Below are 23231 nucleotides of genomic sequence, written 5' to 3' on the forward strand. Positions count from 1 at the left end.
GACAAAAAGTCTAAAGGAAATGTTGTTCAGAATCATGGTCTTGACAACATATCCAAAGCTCGTCCAAATCGGGTAAAAGATAGTACAATCGATCGATTTACAATTAAAAGTTTTTACATTTATCGCGTAAACTAAAGCCGGCCGACAAAAACTGTAAAGGGAAATGTTGTTCAGAATCATGGTCTTGACAACATATCCAAAGCTCATCCAAATCGGGGAGGATTCACATAATCTCGAGAAACTCTTGTTCGTTACGGCATCGCGGCGTTACACCACGCTCGTCTCCCGGCGCGCCGGGCTGAACGTGCCATCGCGCGTCTAGGTCGCGCTCTGATTGGTCCGTGTTTTTCGTTAATAATTCCTAAACAAAGCCCCGGCTGACATTGGTGCAAAGGAAAATGTTGCTTCAAATGACCTAAGGAACCTCCCATTTCCCGGAGTCGAAGGGGTCTTGGGACACCCTGTATATATAAATTGTATAGAGTGGTCTATTTAAACGTAACGATCCAAAGATCTCGTTGGGTGATGATCGGAATTCCACGAAATAAATATGTAACGTTTTTATATAACATAATGTAAATATTATTCGGTTCGAATTCTGCACGTGAAAATTATAAATTTCGGAATACATTATAATAACGCATATGGGAACTTTTTTGACTGGCTCCAAAAAGCGCTTTGAATTTCGTGTATCGATTACGCAACCTACAAGCACATCCCTTATGACGGAAGACCGGGCATCGTATTTTGATACTACTTTCTTTGGGAATATACAATTTCAAACATAATTGAAAGCATATCTCAGAGTTCGATCCAATAAGTGTAATGGCACAAATAAAACGTGAAAATGATACATCATATTTTTATGCCAAAATAAATGGGAGGCTAGATCTAAAAATAAATTTCGCTCCTTGAAGCGACTAACAAGAACGCGCGTATACAGTATCGTCTGTCAAGATTAATAGAATCTGTGTAGATTTACAGGCTTGTCAATTACAAATGTTTTCCTTAATTTTATCGTGAAATTTGAAAAATGAAGAACTCACAGAACAACTTACGTACACGTTACGTACATAGAAATTATAATGAGTATGGCCAAAATAATTACTTTCCTCGCTTTTCATGTAGTCTTCAAAAACTTTTTTATGGAATCGATAAATTGAGAACACCTTTAATGCCAACAAATAATGGTGAAACTACTACTTTCTTCCAAAATGATTTAATGTATACATTTACGATAAAAGAAAACCAAAATTTCCTCAACTATGATATCTTTAACTTTACTAATTACTTCATATCTATAACAAAATAAGATGCTTCAAATGTGATGTTCCAGTTGTTGACTGTAGAGGCTAAAATCAATCGTTTGACCGGATGGCAGCAGCTCGTAGCGAATGATACCTTTATTATCCCACCAAACGCACAGCATCACCTTTCTTGGCGTCAATCCTTAGTCCAGTCAACGAAAAGTTGTAGAAGGAAATGGAAGGAACACAATTTTTAACTTTGGGTCTTCGTTTAGAGTATTGAGGAGGTACACATATTAAAAGTCCCCACTCCTAGGAGGTGAGCGAGGTGCAGGGGGGCACGTAGAAGGGGGGCACTTTTTTCGGTTTTCCGCGTATATCTCGAAAACTATATGTCCTAGCGATAAGACCATTCTATACAAAATTAAAGCTGACAAAATGTGCCGCAAGATTGATTCGATTCTGTTTTTCGCTATCTCGCATAGTTTCCGAGATACCCGCGCTCAAAGTTTACTTTGGCATTATTTGTTCCAGGTAGTGTTTTTGCTTCAATTTCAATTTCAACACTTCAATTTTTCAGTTTCAACATCAATTTCTCAATTTCAACTTCAATTTTTCAGTTTCAACATCAATTTTTCAGTTTCAACATCAATTTCTCAATTTCAACTTCAATTTTTCAAGTTCAACTTCAATCTTCCAATTTCAACCACAATTTTTCGATTTTATCTTCAATTTCAATTTCAACTTTAATTTGTCAATTTTAACTTCACTTTCAACTTCTATTTTTCATTGTCAATATCAATTTTTCAATTTCAATTTCAACACTTCAATTTTTCAGTTTCAACATCAATTTCTCAATTTCAACTTCAATTTTTCAGTTTCAACATCAATTTTTCAGTTTCAACATCAATTTCTCAATTTCAACTTCAATTTTTCAAGTTCAACTTCAATCTTCCAATTTCAACCACAATTTTTCGATTTTATCTTCAATTTCAATTTCAACTTTAATTTGTCAATTTTAACTTCACTTTCAACTTCTATTTTTCATTGTCAATATCAATTTTTCAATTTCAACATCAATTTCTCAATTTCAACTTCAAATGCGCGTAGAAGGTCTCCCTTTTCGGTGTTCCGCTTATATCTCGGAAATTATGCGTCCTAGCGATAAGACCATTCCATACAAAATTAAAGCTGACAAAACGTGCCATAAGATTGATTGCATTCAATTTTTCGCTATCTCGCATAGTTTCCGAGATATCCACGCTCAAAGTTCACTAATTGTGCTGAAGAGTTAGCTAGTCAAATAAGGCAAAATACGTGAGGCAATAATTTCTTTTTCACAATTAGTGAACTTTGAGCGCGGATATCTCGGAAACTATGTGGGATAGCGAAAAACTGAATAGAGTCAATCTTATGGCACATATTGTCAGCTTTAATTTTATATAGAGTGGTCTTATCGCTAGGGCGCATAATTTCCGAGATGTAAGCGTCAAACCGAAAAAGGGGATCTTCTACGTGCCCCTCTGCACTCCGCTCACCTCCCAGGAGTGGGGACTTTTAGTATGTTTACCTCCTAACTAGTCCAAACAAAGTCCCAAAGTTAAAAATTGTGTTCCTTCCATTTCCCTCTACACCCCCCTTATGAGCATTCATTGACTGGACTACCTGGCTTTGCCACGGTTTGCGGAGCAGCGCCTCGCTTCGACCACGATCTTTTTCGTACATTATTGTCGTACGTGAACCATTTTTCATCGCCTGTAATGAGCCGTTTCAAAAATGGTTCGATTTTGTTTTGTGTTAGCAACGACTCGCAAATTGAAATTCGATCCATTAAATTTTTCAAGGTTAACTCGTGAGGCACCCAAACATCGAGCTGTTTTTAGTATCTAGCCTTCTTTAAACGGTTTAGAACTATTTTGTGGTCGATGTTTAGTTCCTTACCGATGTCACGACTGTCATTGTGCCGGTCTTGCTCAACTGTTTGTATGATTTCATCGACTTTTTCAGTGACGGGTCAACCAGAACGAGGTATATCTTTGACATAAAAATTTCCAGATTGAAAACGCTTGAACCAACTATGTGCCACACGTACTGATACTGTATCACGACCATAAACATCACAAATTTTTTTAGCAACTTCGGTCGCGTTCTTTCCTTTTCTGTAATAAAATTTCAAAATGTGTGTATCGAATTTCTTCTTTGTTTTCACTCATTTTCAAAACGTAATAACTTTTAACTAAATAAACGAATATCACAATTTCTTGTTTGTGATTACTCTGTGATATGCCACGTTATACAATACGTGATCTGTCTTCGTTATACAATACATTAATTTCTTCATTCACGCACACACATCATTTCATTACGAATCCTTCTGAATGCTAAATTACATAAGCACTATTTTCATGGGAGATATGTAAATCTTAATAGCTGCGAAAGTTCCCAGTTGTCAAATTAATTAGCTCCATAAATTCGAAACATGAATATATGTAATCCCATAAATAAATAAAAACATTCTGTAAACAGGAGCCAAGTTCTTATGGCAGTAAAAAGTTGTGAGATCAAACAAAATACAGCCAAGTTCGTTAGCTTAGAAATACCTGTTGCAATACTGAAAAAAGCGTTTGTAAAAATTAGTTTAAAAGAACGCTATTTAATTTTTAAAGAGTTACATGGAGGGCTAAATTATTCAAACTTGGCCGTTACTTTTTAAACCAATGGCCATAAAAGGTGTTAGGTAGCGGCCAAGTTTGAATAATTTAGCCCTCCATGTAACTCTTTAAAAATTAAATAGCTTTCTTTTAAACTAATTTTTACAAACGCTTTTTTCAGTATTGCAAGAGATATTTCGAAGCTAACGAACTTGTCCGTATTTTGTTTGATCTCACAACTTTTTACGGCCATAAGAACTTGGCTCCTGTTCACAGAATGTTTTTGTTGGGATTTCATAAATTTTTGTTGAAATCTGTATCTACACCCAATAAGCAAGAAGTTTCACTTCTGTCGCGCGTGGTTTTCCACGCGTATGTTTTTTTCTCTGTTTTTGAAAAAATCAAAAGACTACATACGTCATGTGGTTGGGCATACTCTATGTATATGCTTTTGGGTTGAGCCTTTCGAAAATTTCGTTATTTTTGCGGTAGGACGCACCGTTCCCGAGATACAGCCATTTTTTATATGTTCTATCCTACGTACCTATTTCGTAATGTTTTTTTTTCAATACAACCCCTTTGAGGTGTAAAATTTCAAACTTGGATAATTATTCCTTTGAGTGTTTGTTATGGTGGACCTATGTACCTTTCAAGCTTGTAGGTCAATGGTAAGTATACCCAAAAGGTTTTGATGATCTGTCAGTCAGTCAGTGACAAATTTAGCGATTTTTGAGGTCCTATATCTCGGAACCTACTAATCTTGGAAGATTAATGTTTTGTCAATATTGAGACATGATAGCATTTAAGAAGTATAGGAAATTACATCTCTCCATCTGCCTCCAGTGCCAAGTTATAAGTAGACTGCGGATGTTTATGCAATTTTCAATTTTTGAAGACGAATTTTAAGAAAGTGGAATAAAATAGAATCTTAATTTCCGTGGTAGTAGCCCTTTTAGATCTGAAATAAATTAAAATCGTACTAAATTCTGTCATATTTTATATGCTAGCATTTTTTGGAAATTTTCAAAAGCCGCAATTGCATAAAGATCCGCGGTCTAGTTATAAGCCTCTAAAAAACGGCTAAGTTGCTTCGTGTAAAAGGAGGTATGTAGTGCGAGAACTTGGGAAATATTAAATAAAGTGTATATCCAATTCCAACGAATTATGCATTATTTTTTGTATTGTATTATTAAGAAAATAAACGTTGTAGAATACAGGGTGTTTCCCAAATCATGCTACAAGTGGTGGTGTTTGTAGTTTGTACACGTAAAAACAAATCATAAAGAAGCAATCAAATTTTCTTGTTAGCGTTTAGTTCTAAAAAAAAAATCGAGTTTTACGATCTGTCGGGTTCGCGTACTTTCGTACACAGTAGGACCTCGATTAACGGGATCCCGATTATAAACAAATATGCGTTTCAATATGATTTTATTATGAAGGGACATAAATTTACAAAAGTAAAAAATTTATTTTTGAATATAATATACAATTTAATCATGTCCCTCGGGTCGCAACTATCTATCGGGCCTTAATTTATCCAGGCTGCGCTTGTGTGTGTGTGTGTGTGTGTGTGTGTGTGTGTGTGTCTCTCGATCAAGCCGGTTAATCGAGGTCCTATTGTATTCAGCAAGTAGAATTAGTTGGTTATGGTAATAACCAATGCCGGTAATAATAATAATGATTAGTTACATTTTTCTGAATTATACAAATTATCAGTATTTCTTAAGTTTGAAAGATTAAGTGGAAAGGTGATTCCATTGTCCATATTTTATTTAAAGTTCAATAAAACGTTCAACAAAAATCGTACATAAAATTTTATGGGGTCGTTGTAGAGGGGAGAGTTCAACCTTCATCCGTGAAGGTATGGTTCGCAAGAAAAATTTTTTATACTCCATGAAACCGTTTGAGTTTGTACTATTTATGATTCGCTGTATCTACTTACTAATTAGAGTTTGTAACGGTACATTTACTCGATACTTGATGCAAAATGAAGCTAATTTATTCAATATAGCTGAATAAGATAAGATAGAACAAAAGGGAAAAGATCGCAGAAAGATAACCCTCCAAGAACGGACCAAAACGATCCAGTATTCGTGTAAATGTTGTTATTCTTCTGTTAATAACGTGTTAAATGTTCAATCTGAATTTGTACTATCCACCAAAAAAGCAATGATATATCTATATTTACAGTGTTCATCCGCAGAATGTAATGCTCAAAGTAATATTTAAAACGCAGAACTTTTAATCAACGGATAAATCACATTCATTAAAGGTGTTCTCACATCAAGGACACACTAAATGAATGTCATTTCGTGTTGTTTAAAACAACCTGAAAATCGTGTTTGCAATAATAGTTCCAAACAATTTACGCATTTAAGAGGACATTCGTTTTGTTGCAAAGATGCAGTCTAAAAATTACTTCCATCATATCTCTTTAAGATACTACATAAAAGGCATTTTGATCTATAACTTCGTCCGCATATTTTTGTATATCCATATGAAAAATTACGGAAGAATAAATGAGTTACTAGCTCAGGCATGAGTTGTAATATGTTTTACAACGGATATTTAATACCTTGACAATTTTCTCAAGATCTTGTTTGCAATGATAATTGAATCTTAAAAAATCGTTGAATAGTCGACATTTGCGTGTTTATAGGCCACCATTTACTTAGAATGGAACACAATACATATAAAAACAAGTACGGATTAGAATACAAAGAATTTTGAATAATTCGTTTTCGGCCACTTAAAGCAATGCTCGCAGCGTCAATCGTGAACAAAATCAAAACTTTGAGTAAACTTTTTTTTGCGTAACCAGAAATTATTGCCTTTCTCCTATAAATGTTTACCTTTTCCCTATGTTATCCAGTATATTTGGGCGAGGAGATGTGAGAAATTCAAGTTTCGATCCTGGAGGATCAACGATTCAAAAGTTATAAATGTTTAAAAAGTTGAGCGATTTCCAGTGTTTTCGACAGATTAGCGCCGTCATGTTGTGTGTAGTGAAGCACGCGCTGATGTTGATCACGTAAATAGATTCCCAAGCAAGCCATCTCCGCCCCACCTGACCTAACCGCCAACTAACTAATTAATTATATTGCGAATTATAGCGCGACGCCACTACATACAACAGTTTTTATAGGCCACCATTTACTTAGAATAAAAAACAATGTAAAAACAAGTAGGCTGCATCCACGTGACCTAAAATCATTATTTATTGAATTTTTAATTGTAAATTATAAAATATTGTTATTCGTAATCTCTCTTGCCGTAGTGTCCAACAAAAAACTATTCTTCTGACTAGTAACTACTAAAAAAAAAATTCCCCAGTATTCTACTTGCTCAATCAGTCAATATATTTATAACATTCGCTATTACGAGTTGGGAATTATATAAACTCGCGCACGCCCCTCCCCCCGGTTAATTTGATAAATATTCAATAATTTATCACATTTACTGTAACATACAGTGAACCACGAAAGTATTTGAACGCACTTTAAAACAGTATAACTTCTTTATAATTGTACCAAACGACCTGATGTTTTACAAAAGTTGCTTACAAGCAATTAGAACTATCGGTTTACTAAATAATCTGCAAAAAAGATTCTCCAAAAATTACAATTTACAAGGTTACATGCAAAAATAAAAAAATCATCTTTTAAAACTTTTTTATTTGGGCCCTTAATGAAAATTTAAAATATATGTTTTGTAGATCTATGTTTGAGTTACAAACATGCTGAAAGTTCCATAAAAATCGAGTAACATACCCAAGAGCTACAAGTAGTTAAATGTGGTGAAAATCATAGTTTTTCCGTTTCTGCTAAAAATCCACAGATTCTTACATCTTTCGATGCGTGTCGTTTTTTTCTGCGTCAACCGATGTCGATGGAATTTTCAGCATGTGTATAACTACCATACATCTACGAAACGTATAAGTTAAATTTTCATCACGGGCTCTAATAAAAAAGTTATAAATGGTGTCCGTTTTACTTTCTCATGTAATTCTTAGCTATTGCAATTTTTTCAAAATCTGGTACCGATTCTAATTGCTCAAAAATAGTCAGGTCGCTTGGTCCCATCATAAAAAAGTTATATTGTTTTAAAGTGCGTTCAAATACATACTTTCGTGATTCATTGTATATACAGGGTGTCCCGAATTTAAATGGCAAAACTTCAGGAGCGTGTAGGGGACCGAAAAACTAAGACAAAAAGTATTTTAGAGATTTGCTTATTTTTGCTTCGTTTTGGAGAAAATCACAAAAGAAGAAACAAAACAAGTTTTCATTTTTGTACTTATTTATTTACATTTTATTTACGTTATCATCTATTTAATGTAGTTATTGTTTAAAATGTTGCCCTCTTGCAGCAATGCAAGCATTACATCTAGCACTGACTTGATAAATTGCAGCTAAACATTGTTCTAGTGATATTTGGTGCACTGCATCTATGAAAGCTTATTCGGTGCCAATCAATTCAAGAGAGCAATTAAGAAACCGAATCATATGTAGATGAAGTGCACCAAATATCAATTCATTAACGGTTCAATATTGATTATCAACACACAATAGTATTTAATATTTAATTTCTCGTACAACATTATTAGAGCAAGCATAAAAAGAAACTCAAAAGGTATATGTTATACATGATTGATTATATCAATTATTATCGATGGCTGAACCACTGGACGTGACAATGTCGATAAATAAAAATTTAATGAACATATCTCCAAAGAAATAAGTTATAAGAAGGTAGAGTGGGGAGACGAGTCTCTCTTAATCTGGCGACTCTGCAATGGTTATTGCAACAGTGTCGGATCAAAATAACACGGAATTCGTTGAGCGAGGATTAAGATTGCTTCTGACTTGCAATATCAGTCAAAAATAACATTTCACCCTCTAACATAACACAGACAGAACCACTTTTCCTTTAGGGTCAGCGACCCTAACAATCTTATATAATTTACCCCAGCACGAAAAAATATTTATTTTTCTAGATTTGTTTGAAAGTTTATCAGTCAATATAAAATCTCCGTTGCAGTTAATTGCTATACAATTTTACACGATGATGTCAGAATCATGAGCATGTTTCTTCATATTTTTATTAGAGGTGTGCGAGACCGGGACAGGATGGGAATTCCGGGACGGGAGTACCGGACGTATTTCGTACAGTATCAGAAATCCCGAAAAAATTCACGGGATACCCAAACATCCCGAGAATCCCGAAATTATTGGGGAGTTCCCGAATATTCTCGCACACCTCTAATTTTTATGCTTTTAATCCCTTTCTTGTGTTTGTCTTTTTACTAAACGGTTTCTCCTTCATGTAAAATCTATAGAAACTGCATCGTGTATGTTTTCATCTCCACGAATTAATTTTTTCAAACAGTTTTTATAACTTTCATTCGCAAAGTTACCTGTAATTTCCTATCTCTTTACAGCGCCCGCTCTAGCGATTACGTCGCCCCGGACAAAAAGACAAATTGCCGCCCCTTAAGAATATATATACAGGGTGAGTCACCAAACGTTACCACCTCAAATATCTTTGTTGTTTCTAAAGATACGTAAAATATGGTAAGGACAAAGTTGAATGGTACAATGGGGCTGACACGATGCAAAAAAAAAAATTTTGTTTTTATGTCATTTTTTCAGAGATATGAAGGTGACCTTCATTTTTTTAAATGGAATGAGGTATTTTTTAATACATCAATCGATGCAGCTGGACATTCGTTATAATAAAGTACTAACCTATGTATGTCGAAAAGTTATTAGTTCAGGAGATATTTCAATTTAAATAACTCTAAAATACCATTACTGTCGTACTACGACGTCAGTGTTTACTTACTTATGTAACGTCTTATCACGACAGTAATGGTGTTTTAGAGTTATTTAAATTGAAATATCTCCTGAACTAATAACTTTTCGACATACATAGGTTAGTACTTTATTATAACGAATGTCCAGCTGCATCGATTGATGTATTAAAAAATACCTCATTCCATTTAAAAAAATGAAGGTCACCTTCATATCTCTAGAAAAAATTACATAAAAACAAAATTTTTTTTTTGCATCGTGTCAGCACCATTGTACCATTCAACTTTGTCCTTACCATATTTTACGTATCTTTAGAAACAACAAAGATATTTGAGGTGGTAACGTTTGGTGACTCACCCTGTATATGTATATATATTTTTTTTTAAAATAAAGATACATATTTTTTATCTTCTATAAAAATCAATTCATTTTATTTAAATTTTAATAAAAGCAAATTTCCTGTTAATTGGGTATTTAACACATCAATATTTTTCTCAGTTACAGCCAAAATGGCGCCCCTGAATTTTCGCGCCCCGGATAAATGTCCGGGTTATCCTCCCCCCCCCCCTAGAGCGGGCCCTGCTCTTTACAATGTTGTATCTTGGTTTGTAGATTTAATTCCACTGAAAACACATAGCCTACATTTTTCTGATTATTAATAATAATTCTTGCTCGCACTATCCTGAATCTGACTTTGTTGTGTAATTCCTCTACCATGACAAATACGCGTAATTATAGCATGACTAGACTGCGGATGTTTATCCAAATGCATATTTTTACAGAAAATAGATAGACTGATCAAGGTAGCATGATCAAGTAATTTTTAAAAAATATTTTAAAAATTTACATATTTGGCATACAGCATATGATTTTCATAATGCATATTTTTGCATATCGTGCATATTTTTAGTATTTCTCCCGTATAATAATGACCAAAAATATAAGTATTTCTAATGAACATCTATCTCGCTAAGAAAATGTGTTTTCGTGCTGTTACGTGATAACATTGTGAATAATAATAAGGTATGTATGTATACGGGGTGAGTCTCGTAACGTGACGATCGCAAATAACTCATAAGTTATTAGTAGACAGCGGATTTTATAAATTTATCATAAAAATGAGTGGGTGTAATTTAAAACAGTCAGAAGATTAGAAGAATTTAAAAGTACCGTTATATTATTTTCAACCTATTAAATATATTCAGAAAGAAAATAAATTTCCATTTCACTCCAGTTTGTTGCAAATCAGGTAGAAAATGTTTATTTTGCATAAAGATCCGCTGTCTAGTTATTAGTTGTACGAAAAAATGTTTCAAACAAAAGTTGCATGGTTTCCTGGGGAACATACAGTGCTCTAGTGTGTTTTTTATTACTTTCCTTCTTTATCGAGATGTACGGGTCACCTTCAGTTTTTTAAATGGAATGTCTAATATCTTTTCTCACACACACAAATTCGGATAAATTATGAAATTCTGCGTAAACCCAGTCAGCAAAAATGCTAGATTCTGGCCATGCCACAAAAGATCGCGTGGGCTTGTATTCTTGCCTCGACACCATCTCGGTACAAGTTGTCCTCGGCACAATCCTGGCCGCTCGGTCCATTTTACGAGGGCAGCAGTGCCGAGGGCAGCTTGTGCCGGGATGATGCCGAGGCAAGAATACGAGTCCACGCGATCTTTTGAGGCATGGCCAGAATCTAGCCATCGCACAGTGGTCTAGATGTCAGTTCTAGTGCGAATTAATTATTGTGCGAGGAAAAAGTTGACATTTTGTGTAAAAATTACTTTTAAATATTTGAGTAAAGTAAATAAAATATAATTTACAATACTGACTACTTGTTTATTAATATAATAATTAAGTGTTACAAATATAATATAAAAAATTATTATTCACTGTCGAAGTTTGTATTTGATCGAATTTTTGGTGCTTTTAACATCTGCAATGCTTCGGGATCGAGACGTAACTTTTTACTACACTTTTCCTGCAGTCCTAATTCAGATATAATTGGATCTGAAGACAATAAAAAATAATTAAACAAATCTATGTTTGTACGTTCCGCAGATCCTTCCTACTTCTGTCTTCCCTTATTTTAAAGTACTTGTTTTTTGCCTCTTACGCTTCCCCTCCAAGCTGACCAATAGGTAAAATCGCATGTTTTATCATTTCTGCTCCATGTATCAGCATTTTGTCAGTTATTATAATGAAGATAACTGTAAAATTTTAATGCAACTGCTAAGATAGAATTCGAGATATCTTGTACGCCGTTTTGAAAAACGTAACTCTGAGAAAAACGCGTTTAAAGTTGAAGGATGTAATTTTTCTCGTAGGTATACGAACTCACTCTCGAAACGGTACTTCGAGAAATAATTTGTATTGAAGCCTGAAATCCATGTAAAACCTTTTGCATTCTGTTCTCAACCAAACCCCTTAAGAGTTAAAGAAAGAAAACAATTTCTGTTTGATTTCTGCGTGTTGCAACTGATGCAAACAATTTTTATTTTGCATGAAATAATTTCTAATATCATTTCTTAGAAATAATGTCTAATTTAATCAGGATTAAATGCAGTGATTACTTGTCGAAAGCAGTGGGACTGGCGAAGGTTGTTATTTTTGTGTTGGAAGGACAAACAGAAATAGTTGAAAGTGCCAATAAAGTGTGGCTCCGTGGTCAAAAATGAGAAACGAAGCATTTCCACCCCCGACTGACACGCAATAATCCACGGCATATTAACCGAGTCGTGGTTTAAAATCGTATCTCTCTTTTACCTCGATAGCGTCACACAGTGGTCTATTTGGCCTGAAAAAGTGGAGAAAAGTCGATTTCTAAATTTTTGCGTATGTCAAAAAATGTTTGTTGCCTTTAACTATAAAGGTCTGAAGAATAAGGCTTCAATGTTGTTTTTTCTATTTGTACACTCGTGAAGTAGTAAACTTCGTCGAAAGTCAAGAGATTTTAAGGATATTTTGGAGGTACAATGGGAGACAGAAGTACAAGAAATTCGAAATCCATCAATATATTGGCAATGAGAGCCATTCATGAGTATATTTTGCATTAAAAAAATAGATTAATTTAAAAAGCTTTCGTTTAATTAGTGAATTTCATGTTATATTTATTTTTTAATCAAATTGTCTTCATATTATAAAAAATTGTAAGTGAGTTTTGCGAATAATTGTACCCTCTGATTGCAGCTATATTCAGTGGTCTACACAGTTGTCGCGTTTCCATGCTAGTGAGAAGGACAACACGATAAATTTGACGTAACAGTAAGAGTTTATAAATTTTTGCTCTGTAACTGTTTAGTGAATCCTAATAAATTTTGAACATAATTAATTACAGAATTTTTACAATATATATAAAAAAAACTGGAGTTTCTAGTTGCGTTGTTCCAAGGTTAAAATAGGGTTTCAAGTGGAATTTAATGAATTCTCCATAAGAAGACGTGTTAAAATGTGCAAACTTTAAGTTGCTATAATTCTTAAACGGTGCAGTGAATCGAACCCAAACTTTGGTAATTGCATTAATTTAGTAAGAATTACATCTTGTCAAATTTTCAAAAATTTTGTTGCGTTTTTATATACCTCCAGAACATCCTTAAGGCGCGCTTTGCGTTCTTAAACAGTCTCTAAAACAGCGTACGTTCATTGGCGATTTTCAAGTGTTTTAAAGAAAATTCTGTAAATTCTTGAAGTACAAAAGTTTTTCAGGGAGATGTACATAGCACTTTCGCACAGATTTCATTTTGTTATCATCTAAATTAGTATAGTTATTCATATTTGAACATTAGCAATAATTATGTGCGTTTTTTTACGGTCACAAAACTTTATTGACGATTTTGTTATAGTTCTGTGTGAGTTTGGATGCTCTTTCGGGTCTCATTAGATTCGGTAAAGATTTGTGATTATAAGCCAACAAAATTTGATTCCGACTATGTCCGAATTGAAATTTTATAGCTAATTTAGTATTAAGCGTTTAGCAGTGTTTCGCGTGCGCCTGTACGTTCGGCTACGCTTGGCCTCAAACGAAGAACCATTATCCGAGGAAGAAATTTCTAATGTATTTTCGGATGAAAATTAATGGTAATGATTTTAAAATGTTCTTATAATAAACCGGGTGAGTCATTTAAAGTGAAACAGACGTATATCTAGAAAATGAAGCATTTTGTAGGAAAATGTTTCAGACAAAACTTGTATGGTTTCAAGGGGGACATAAAATGGTGTCATTGATTTGGCCTTGGATAGTCGTTTGAAAGTCACGTGAAGGTCGTCTTCAATTTCTTAACACATTACCGACCGGTGATCATCGCATAATTTTGAAAAATCTGTGCTGCGCATGGCTAAACCCTTTTTAAAGGAACTTTCAATAGCAACAGCAATTTTCATTGTGATCTAACAAGTCACCCTCAATAACGTCATTTAATAATTTCATTTAAGATTGCAATGTAAAAGAAAATTTCTATGCTTTCTTCTGGTACAGCACAATTATTGAAAATCCTATTAATAGGCTTCCGGTAGGTAAAGTGTTAAATAGAACTGCCTATGTGTTTTATTGCATATTATTGTATCAGAGCTGGGGAAAATAGTATTTTAAATACATAGTAAATAGTAAATAATCCCATTTATTTTACAGTGTCTGTACAACTTCGAAAATAAAATATTTTATTTGATGCAGTAATTTTTGAAAATAAAATATTTTATATTTGATACAGTAATTTTTGAAAATAAAATATTTTATTTGTTGCAGTAATTTTTGAAAATAGTATTTGAAAATAGTATTTTATTTGAAGAATATTGAAAATATTTGGACTGTCTTTATTTTCAATTTCAATTTTAAATATTATTGCTCAAAATAATGGTTCGCACAGGTTCGATCCAAAATCAAAACAAAGCAATTTAAAAGATTTTTCTCAACGTTTCGATCCAAGTTTTGATCATCTTCAAGAGAATTTCGCGTTTGCTATGTGTAAATTGTTCATTAGTGTATAAATTTGCAACTGTATTCCATGCTGGCACGAACTAAACCAAACTATCCAAACGAACAATTTAGTTCGTGCCAGCATGGAATACAGTTGCAAATTTATACAGTTATAAACAATTTACACATGCAAACGCGAAATTCTCTTGAAGATGATCCATACTTGGATCGAAACGTTGAGAAAAATCTTTTAAATTGCTTTGTTTTGATTTTGGATCGAACCTGTGCGCCGACAACATAAACTAATTTCTATTAATTCGTTACGATCGACAAAACGGAATATCTCTCGATAATCTGAGGAAAAAATGTTTCGAACAAAAGAGGAGCAGTATTCAGACGTCTACAAATTTCAATATATGAAAGTTGGAAAAAAAATGTATTTCACAAAAAATTGAGGTGAATTTGATTTTTTAAATGCTGAAATGTATTTTGGATTTCATAATGTTGTAGCTGATCTTGAGACCAATCCAACGATATATAATATTGTAACCTTGAGCCTGTAAATAACGCTAAAATAGTTCTCTCCACCTTTTCTGGTCAAATAGACCACTGTGCGTCGATGCGTTTTCTTTTTTTCTTCCGGCAGAGTATAGTGTATCAGCGGAAGACAAGATCTACAGTATCGCACATATATGCATTATATTGCATATTTCACACTAACAGGACTGTTAGCGATGGTGGTGCGAATAGGGTACATTCAGTGTAGGTGTGCTATGGGGGTTGAGACGCCTGCGCGGGGTGAAATGGATCCTATATAAGGAAGCGGACACGTTCTAAAATGGTATTCGGATTTGTAGAACGACATCGAAAGGATATTGTGGAGTTTTCGTCGAAATGAGCCTGACCAGAAGCTACCTCGTGACCTTCCTATTTTACATCTCTATTGTCAACCAGATTCGGCTGCCCCTCGTAAGTTTGTCACTTTTTTCCCTACACTACCACTTACCATTCTCTTATTACTAGACAGCGGATCAAAAAATTAAAATTGTCTACATCGATTGCAAGAAATAGAAACTAATTTCAATGTTACTTCTTCCCTTAATGATTTTAACACTTTACCTACCGGAAGCCTATTAATAGTATTTTTAATAATTGTGCTGTACCAAAAGAAGGCATAGAAATTTTCTTTTATATTGCAATCTTAAATGAAATTATTAAATGACGTTATTGAGGGTGACTTGTTAGATCACAATGAAAATTGCTGTTGCTATTGAAAGTTCCTTTAAAAAGTGTTTAGCCATGCAGCACAGATTTTTCAAAATTATGCGATGATCACTGGTCGGTAATGATTTTAATAGAGGAGAAATCATATATTGACATCTTCAATTTCAATAATTTTTCAACAATTTCCAATTTTCTTATAATGAATGAAGATCCGCAGTCTAGTTATTGCAAACCGCTTTTACTTCGTATAACACTTCTACCAGAAAGTTTTTCCCACAAACTTTACAAGCTCCATTATGTACATTGCGAAAAGTTTTGATTTCATAGTTTCTACCGTAATCGTTTTCCGCGGTGTGTTTCTTCGTGCTGCGTAACAACCATAACATACTGCGTGAATTAACACGACTAACATACATACGATAACGTGTAACGTTCTATTTTGCGTCAACGTAATAAATTGATAGTCTCTCGAAACGTTCAGCGGTGAAACTTTGCTGTGTTATACATGTATAAGTGGAATTCGTACGGGCCCATGTGTCTAACAAAATTGTTTGGTACACGAATTTCCAATATATCCGACGGTGCGTTGTTTGTACGTAGTTCAAACATTTTATTATTAGACGGATATATGAACAACGTCTCGATTTTAATACCTTCACTTGCTATATAGTGGAGAACACGGTATGGAACAAGCCTCGGTCTAACAAATTTGAAAATGCTTTCGGCGCTACCGTTTCGATCAATTAATATAATATAGCAATTTTGCAAAAGATTTACTCCTTTCCTGACGTTTCGGTTCTGTTTTGAACCTTTATCAAAGGTGGAAATTTGCTTCTAAACAAAAAATATGTGAATATAATTTTCAATAATATGCAATGAAACATTTAGAAAATGATGGTTATCGATTGCTGGTTTGAAACCTACTGAAGCAACCGTATCGAACTTGAACAAAAACTGAACACATTGAAAAAAGAAACCTGTAGACACGTTTGAATACGACGATCTACCATATTATATATGTATATCTGATCTGCTATATTATATTAATTGATCGAAACGGTAGCGCCGAAAGCATTTTCAAATTTGATAACATTTACGATCGATAATTGGAATTATTTTACCTCAGTCTAACAATCGTTGTTTAACCTTTTGCACTCGGAGCAATTTTAACACTAAACCTACCACGAGGCGTCAAATGACCCATTTCAGATTTTTTGTTTGACGATTCTTGAAACTGTATAGGTGTTTTAATTTTTGAAATCGCACAAAATATATACAAAAATTTAATCTTGTTATTTTTATAATGCTCTACACATCAGTCGCTTTTGATGGTCGGTGGGTTCAGTGTTAATTTGAAAATTAAACGTTTCTTCGAAAGTAATACTAACCGTACCGAGCACAAAATGCGACTGCTATACGTTGTTTTATTATATAAAAATGGCAACATTGAATTTATTTAAATGTCTTGCAATTTTTATAACATATATGTGCTTGAATGAAGAAATTCATTTAATAATTTCTAGTGGAATTGTCTTGCAACTTCAAGAATTATAAAGTAAAAAATGCGACATCGGTCATTTGACCGGTCGTTCTACGATTAGTGTTAAATAATCTAAACAGTATTGTGACTCTCTGAGTCACCACTCGAGTGCTAAGGGTTAATATACAATTGAAGCCTGCAATCGTAACTTACCAAGATCGAAAGATGCGAAGAAATCCCCCCGAGGCGTTCGCATCTATAGAGAATTTACTGTATTTAGAAAATACTTTTTATATTTTTCTTATTACACTCTCTATATATTAAACTTTTCTGAGAGAAAAAGATTTCAATTATTGAATTTTATATACCGCAGAAGTCAACTATTGATAGGGTTAACAAGTTATCAATTTAATTTTGTGTTTTGCAATTGCACTGTAACGCTTGCTCGTTAACTATTTGCACTCGGAGCAATTTTAACACTAAACCTACCACGAGGGGTCAAATGACTCATTTCAGATTTTTTATTTGACGATTCTTGAAACTGTATAGGTGTTTTCATTTTTGACATCGCACAAAATATACAAAGATTTAATCTTGTTATTTTTATAATACTATACACATCAGTCGCTTTTGATGGTCGGTAGATTTAGTATTAATTTGAAAATTAAACGTTTTTTCGAAATTGGTATAATGCCTCATGCAATCTCTAAATGTTTAGTAATTGATTAGGTACCGACATATTTAATACTAACCGTACCGAGCACAAAATGCGACTGCTATACATCGTTTTATAAAAATGGTAACATTGAATTTATTTAAATGTCTTGCAATTTTTATAACATATATGTGCTTGAATGAAGAAATTCATTTAATAATTTTTAATGGAATTGTCTTGCAACTTCAAGAGTTATAAGTGGACTATATTGTATATTAATTTGCGATATTTATGTGCAAGCTTCGGCTTCGATTTTCCATGAATTAAGCTCTTCTCGTATAAAGTCCCATTCTGTTAAAGTAAATGATAAAAACTCTAATCGAATAAGGAGTATTCATTTGAATGTGAAGATAATATACATATAGTTTGTCGTGAACAAGAAACTCTTTAATCTGAATTGCCAACATATAAATTGATATTTAGTATGTTATAAAAATCAAGTTGGTACAGCATTTGTAAATAGAAAGATAATCAAATAGAATTGTCATTTTCATTTATACATAATTGAATATTACACTCTCTATATGTATATTAAACTTTTCTGAAAAAAATTTCAATTAGAAGTCAGAAGTCAACTATTGATAGGGTTAACCAGTTATCAATTTAATGTTGTGTTTTACAAAATTGCATTGTAACGCTTGCTCGTTTGGCCAATATATGTACCTTTAAAACGTGCTTTGATTTCCGGAACAAAGGGATAAATCACTTGGAAAGCGGATTAAATCGGCCATGCCACTGATAATTAAACTACAGGTTAAATAATTGTGGTTCTATCGTGTTTCCTATACTCGAATTTTTTTCCAGTATTATAAATTACATTTACTCACGTTAATCTTTCACTGATATTTTATATGCTCATTAATGCCAACTCAGATTATTGTAAACACGAGGGAAGTACTAATTTTAATTTGTTATATAAAAAAGTTGATAAGTAACTAATTTTTCAATACATTAATCGCGTACATATAATTGTTTTTCAATTTTTTAAAAGTATTCGTAATGAATTTCATTTCAAATTTTTTTTTTCAACTATTTCATAATTACTGTGAGCTTTTATTTCTGAAGAAATTAATTTCATAGAATGTTATAGAGTTTGCCTTCTAGGATTTGCCAATTTCACCCTTTTGAAGTAATTTCACCCTTTTACGAATCAAATTCAACCTTTCGTAAATCAATTTCATCCATTAACCCTTTTTCGATTTTGTTGTCAACAACTCCCTACTATTTTAAATGTTTTCTTTGAAATTTACTACAAAAGACAGCTCCTTGACTGCTACTTATTTTAAACAATGTTTTTTACTAATTATATTAAATATAGCTCTCAAACTTTGTTGTACTTTATATTTGTTTTTAACTAAAAAGTAAGACAATTAAATACAATAGAACTTCGATTATCCGTGCTAAGTAGTGGAACATTATTGTTCGGATAATTCAACAATTGCATAGTTTCAGTGCTGAACTTCATCCTTATTGAAGTGTGCAGTAAATCGTGTAGAGTGTAGAGTATACTCTACACTGTAGAGTATGGATTGGTTTAACGCAAACTAATTCTTTGGGGAAAGTATTCAGACGATAGAGAATTCGAACATCAGAGGCCCGGATAATCGAAATTCTACTGTACATAAAGGAAGAACGAAATACATATAAAAATTCCATTTTATATATTTGATTTCATACATATTTTTACACACTCGACAAAGGAGTGCAACGGGTTAAGAATATTTAAAATTAACTATTTATTTATGTAGATTAAATCATATATTTATTTATAGACACACGTGAACGGTGTCATTATGGTGGATTTGACTTGTAAAAGGGTGAATTTGGAGTGCAAAATGGTGAAATCGATTTGCAAAGGGTGAATTTGGAGTGCAAATCCTGTAATGCGATTTTGATACAAAAGATTCTAGTACAGCTAATTTCAATTGAAAGAATGCTTCTAGTTTTGAAGAGCAACATTTAAATGTATCAAATTGACATTCTTAACGTAAAGATAATTGTGTTCTGGACTACACATGTGCTTTGTAACAAACTATATATCTAGTGTTCCTTTAATAAAAGAGTATTACTCTATTCTTTATGCAGAGACTGAATAGTTCAATCAATAATATAATCCTCGTCGATCTGTATTAGTCCACACAATGCTCCATAAACTTTTCAATCCATTCTTTGTAGATATCTCGTAATTGGGATAGAAATTGTTTTCGGACACAGTTATCGACATCCTCATATACAGGGTGAGCCACCTGACTTCATCATCTTGAATAACTTCTAAATGATGCGATGTAGAAACAAATTATTTGGAAAACCACTATATACATGGTATCAAGGTGGACATAATGTGGTGTACATGACTTCTTTATAAGAATGGATGCGTGAAGGACTTATGAAGGTCAACTTTGATCTTTTAAATGGAGTCGTATATTTTGTTGCATCAATCGATACAATTGTTTATTCATTATAAAAAAAAGTATTAACACATGCTTGTAGAAAAATGTTTAGTTTAGCAGATATTTTAATTTAAATATTCCTAAGAAAACCTCACTTTATGCATTTCTGAAGAAATTGGTTGGGTGAAATATAAAACGGGAAAAGATTTTTAGAAATCATGAATGCTGTAGTGTTGTTTTTTATGTAACATAGTCGTTAAAGGATCAAATCAATTTTTATTTTATTCCTGCATTTCACAATCAATGCAAAACATTTTTATTTTGTAGTTACAACTTTGTATAGCTACATCACCGCGACAATAACGTTGTTTTAGCAATATTTAAATTAAAATATCTGCTAAACTATTCATTTAATGCATGGGTTAATACTTTTTTTGTAGAATATTTTATAGAATTAAAAACTGCATCGATTAGTTCATAAAAAAGGCTCCATTGAAAGAATGAAAGTTAACCTTCCAATCTCTGAAATTCGTTGTATTTGTCACTGAATATTCGTTTAAATTTATATGGATCTGTTTTGCATACAATATATATATATACAGGGTGAGTCCCGTAACGTAACGATCTCAAACAACTCGTAAGCTATTTGTTGTGCAAAAACAATGTTCAAACAAATGTTGCATGGTTCCTAGGGGGACATACACTGCTGCAATTTGATTTTTGTTACTTCGATTTTAAAAAATCGAGATATGAAGGTCACTTTCACTTTTTTAAATAGAATGCCCAATATTTTTACTCGAACTCGGATGAAGCACAAAATTTTACGTAAAAAAGAATTGACTTTCGTGTATCATAAATCTAATAGCTGACGACATATTATCGATATAATTTCCCATATGTACATATAATAGCTCTTACCTGGAACCTAGTAGGTGCTTAAACTGATATCCCTCAATTTGAATAAGTACATACGGAAAATGATTTCGATAATATCTCGTTAACTATTAGATTTATGATACACGAAGGTCAATACTTTTTTACGTAGAATTCAGACTTCATCCGAGTTCGAGTAAAAATATTGCGCATTCTATTTAAAAAACTAAAGGTGACCTTCATATCTTGTTTTCTTCATATTGTTTTTGTACAACAAATGACTTATGAGTTATTTGAGATCGTCACGTTACGAGAATCACCCTGTACATTCAGAGTGGTCATTTTATCTGAAGACATTGAAATATCTCGAGAACTATGCATCGGATCAAAACAAGTGGGTAATGAAAGTTGTTCTTCGCGAAGGGGGACATCCAATGATACCAAACTCGACCCCCCACCGCCACTCCCTGGGGGTGGGGGAAGATAAAAAACTTAAATGGGAACCCCCATTCTTCATTGCAGGTTTGGATTCTCCAAAAAAATACACAAATTTGACCTAGGAGTTTTTGCATTTTGGTTCACAAATGGCGCTGTAATGGACAAAAATCAAAATGGATAAAAAATCGTTGAAAATTGGGGATATCTCGAGAAATACACATCACACATCAGAAAAATAAAAGTACATAGACGTATTTGTTATTTTTAAAAATGCTATTCAATAAGACCATAATAATAATGCTATTCAATAATTGACCCCCGCCACCACCTCCTGTGGGTGGGGGGGGGGGGAGAGGGAATTATTTCAAAATCTTCAATATTCGATTGTGCTGTGTTTTGGAATTACACAGTGAAAGACTTCTGTGGTCGTAGATATTCGGAACAGAAGCTGCAATCATCGTAATTACTCAAATGTTTATCGGAATATACAGGGTGTCCCAAAACTCGTGAAAATCCCGAAAAGGGGTGGTTCCTGAGACCATTCTAAGAGACATTTTCCTTTGCACCAAAGTCAACTGCGGCTTTGTTTAGGAGTTATTAACGAAAAACACGGACCAATCAGAGCGCGCCCTGGGCCGCCGCGCCGCGCCGTCACGATGCGATGTCACGGCGTACCGCGACACTCGCTTGCCGGCGCGGCGTGGCGCGCCGGGCCAGGGCGCGCTCTGATTGGTCCGTGTTTTTCGTTAATAACTCCTAAACAAAGTCGCAGTTGACTTTGGTGCAAAGGAAAATGTCTCTGAGAATGGTCTCAGGAACCACCCCCTTTCGGGATTTTCACGAGTTTTGGGACACCCTGTATGTATAATCAATCAGAATCTCGGAATAGCATTGACTTTTTCACCGTGAATATCGAGTGATTAATTGCTATCACAGACACATACGTGTGAGCACTAATTGCACCAAAATTCATTTTAATAATGGATTTTGTTCAGAATATACAAACAGGCTGTTTCGAGAGGAACAGTAAATATCTTCAAAGGTTCAAATATCGATTAATTCGAGCAAAACAGTGCGTGTGAACGTCTGTTCAATTTTGAACGGAAACGCAGATACGGTTGATTGGAACCAGCACACATGAAGCCATTAGGGGAGCTATTGATGAATGATAAATGTTTTATTGTTCTCTGAACACTATGCAAAACATAAGTAATTCGTTTTTCAGCAATTCTCGATAAATCTTGAAAGAATACCCCCACCTACTTGTGCGCAAAATTAAATGTCATACACAGGGTGTTTCGTTTATCTGATAACAGAAATAAACGTGGTACTCTGAAAACATCGATATAAAATCGGTAGTTTATGCATTTAAGTTTTTTAAAAAATCAATTTTCCAACCAAAAATTCTGGAATAATTCACTGTCGTGTGCTATTAGGTAAAATGTTCATGAATTTTTTATTGAGCAGAACTGAAAAAATAGAGCATAA

General features: G+C 33.6%; 1 protein-coding gene across 4 annotated transcripts in view; it reads left to right on the forward strand.

The window, feature by feature from the left end:
* Window positions 1–15127: 15127 nt before the first annotated feature.
* Window positions 15128–23231, forward strand: part of Nplp1 (Neuropeptide-like precursor 1) — a 95796-nt gene continuing 87692 nt past the window's right edge. Inside the window, exon 1 of one of the 4 annotated variants that reach the window (XM_076436169.1) lies at window positions 15128–15592. In XM_076436169.1, the coding sequence (XP_076292284.1) occupies window positions 15518–15592 (75 nt within the window). In that variant the 5' untranslated portion in view covers window positions 15128–15517. The remainder of the gene's footprint in view (window positions 15593–23231) is intronic. The other 3 variants (XM_076436168.1, XM_076436167.1, XM_076436170.1) reach the window with 3 other exon arrangements.

This window comes from Lasioglossum baleicum, chromosome 13, assembly GCF_051020765.1.
Source record: "Lasioglossum baleicum chromosome 13, iyLasBale1, whole genome shotgun sequence".
NCBI lineage: Eukaryota > Metazoa > Arthropoda > Insecta > Hymenoptera > Halictidae > Lasioglossum > Lasioglossum baleicum.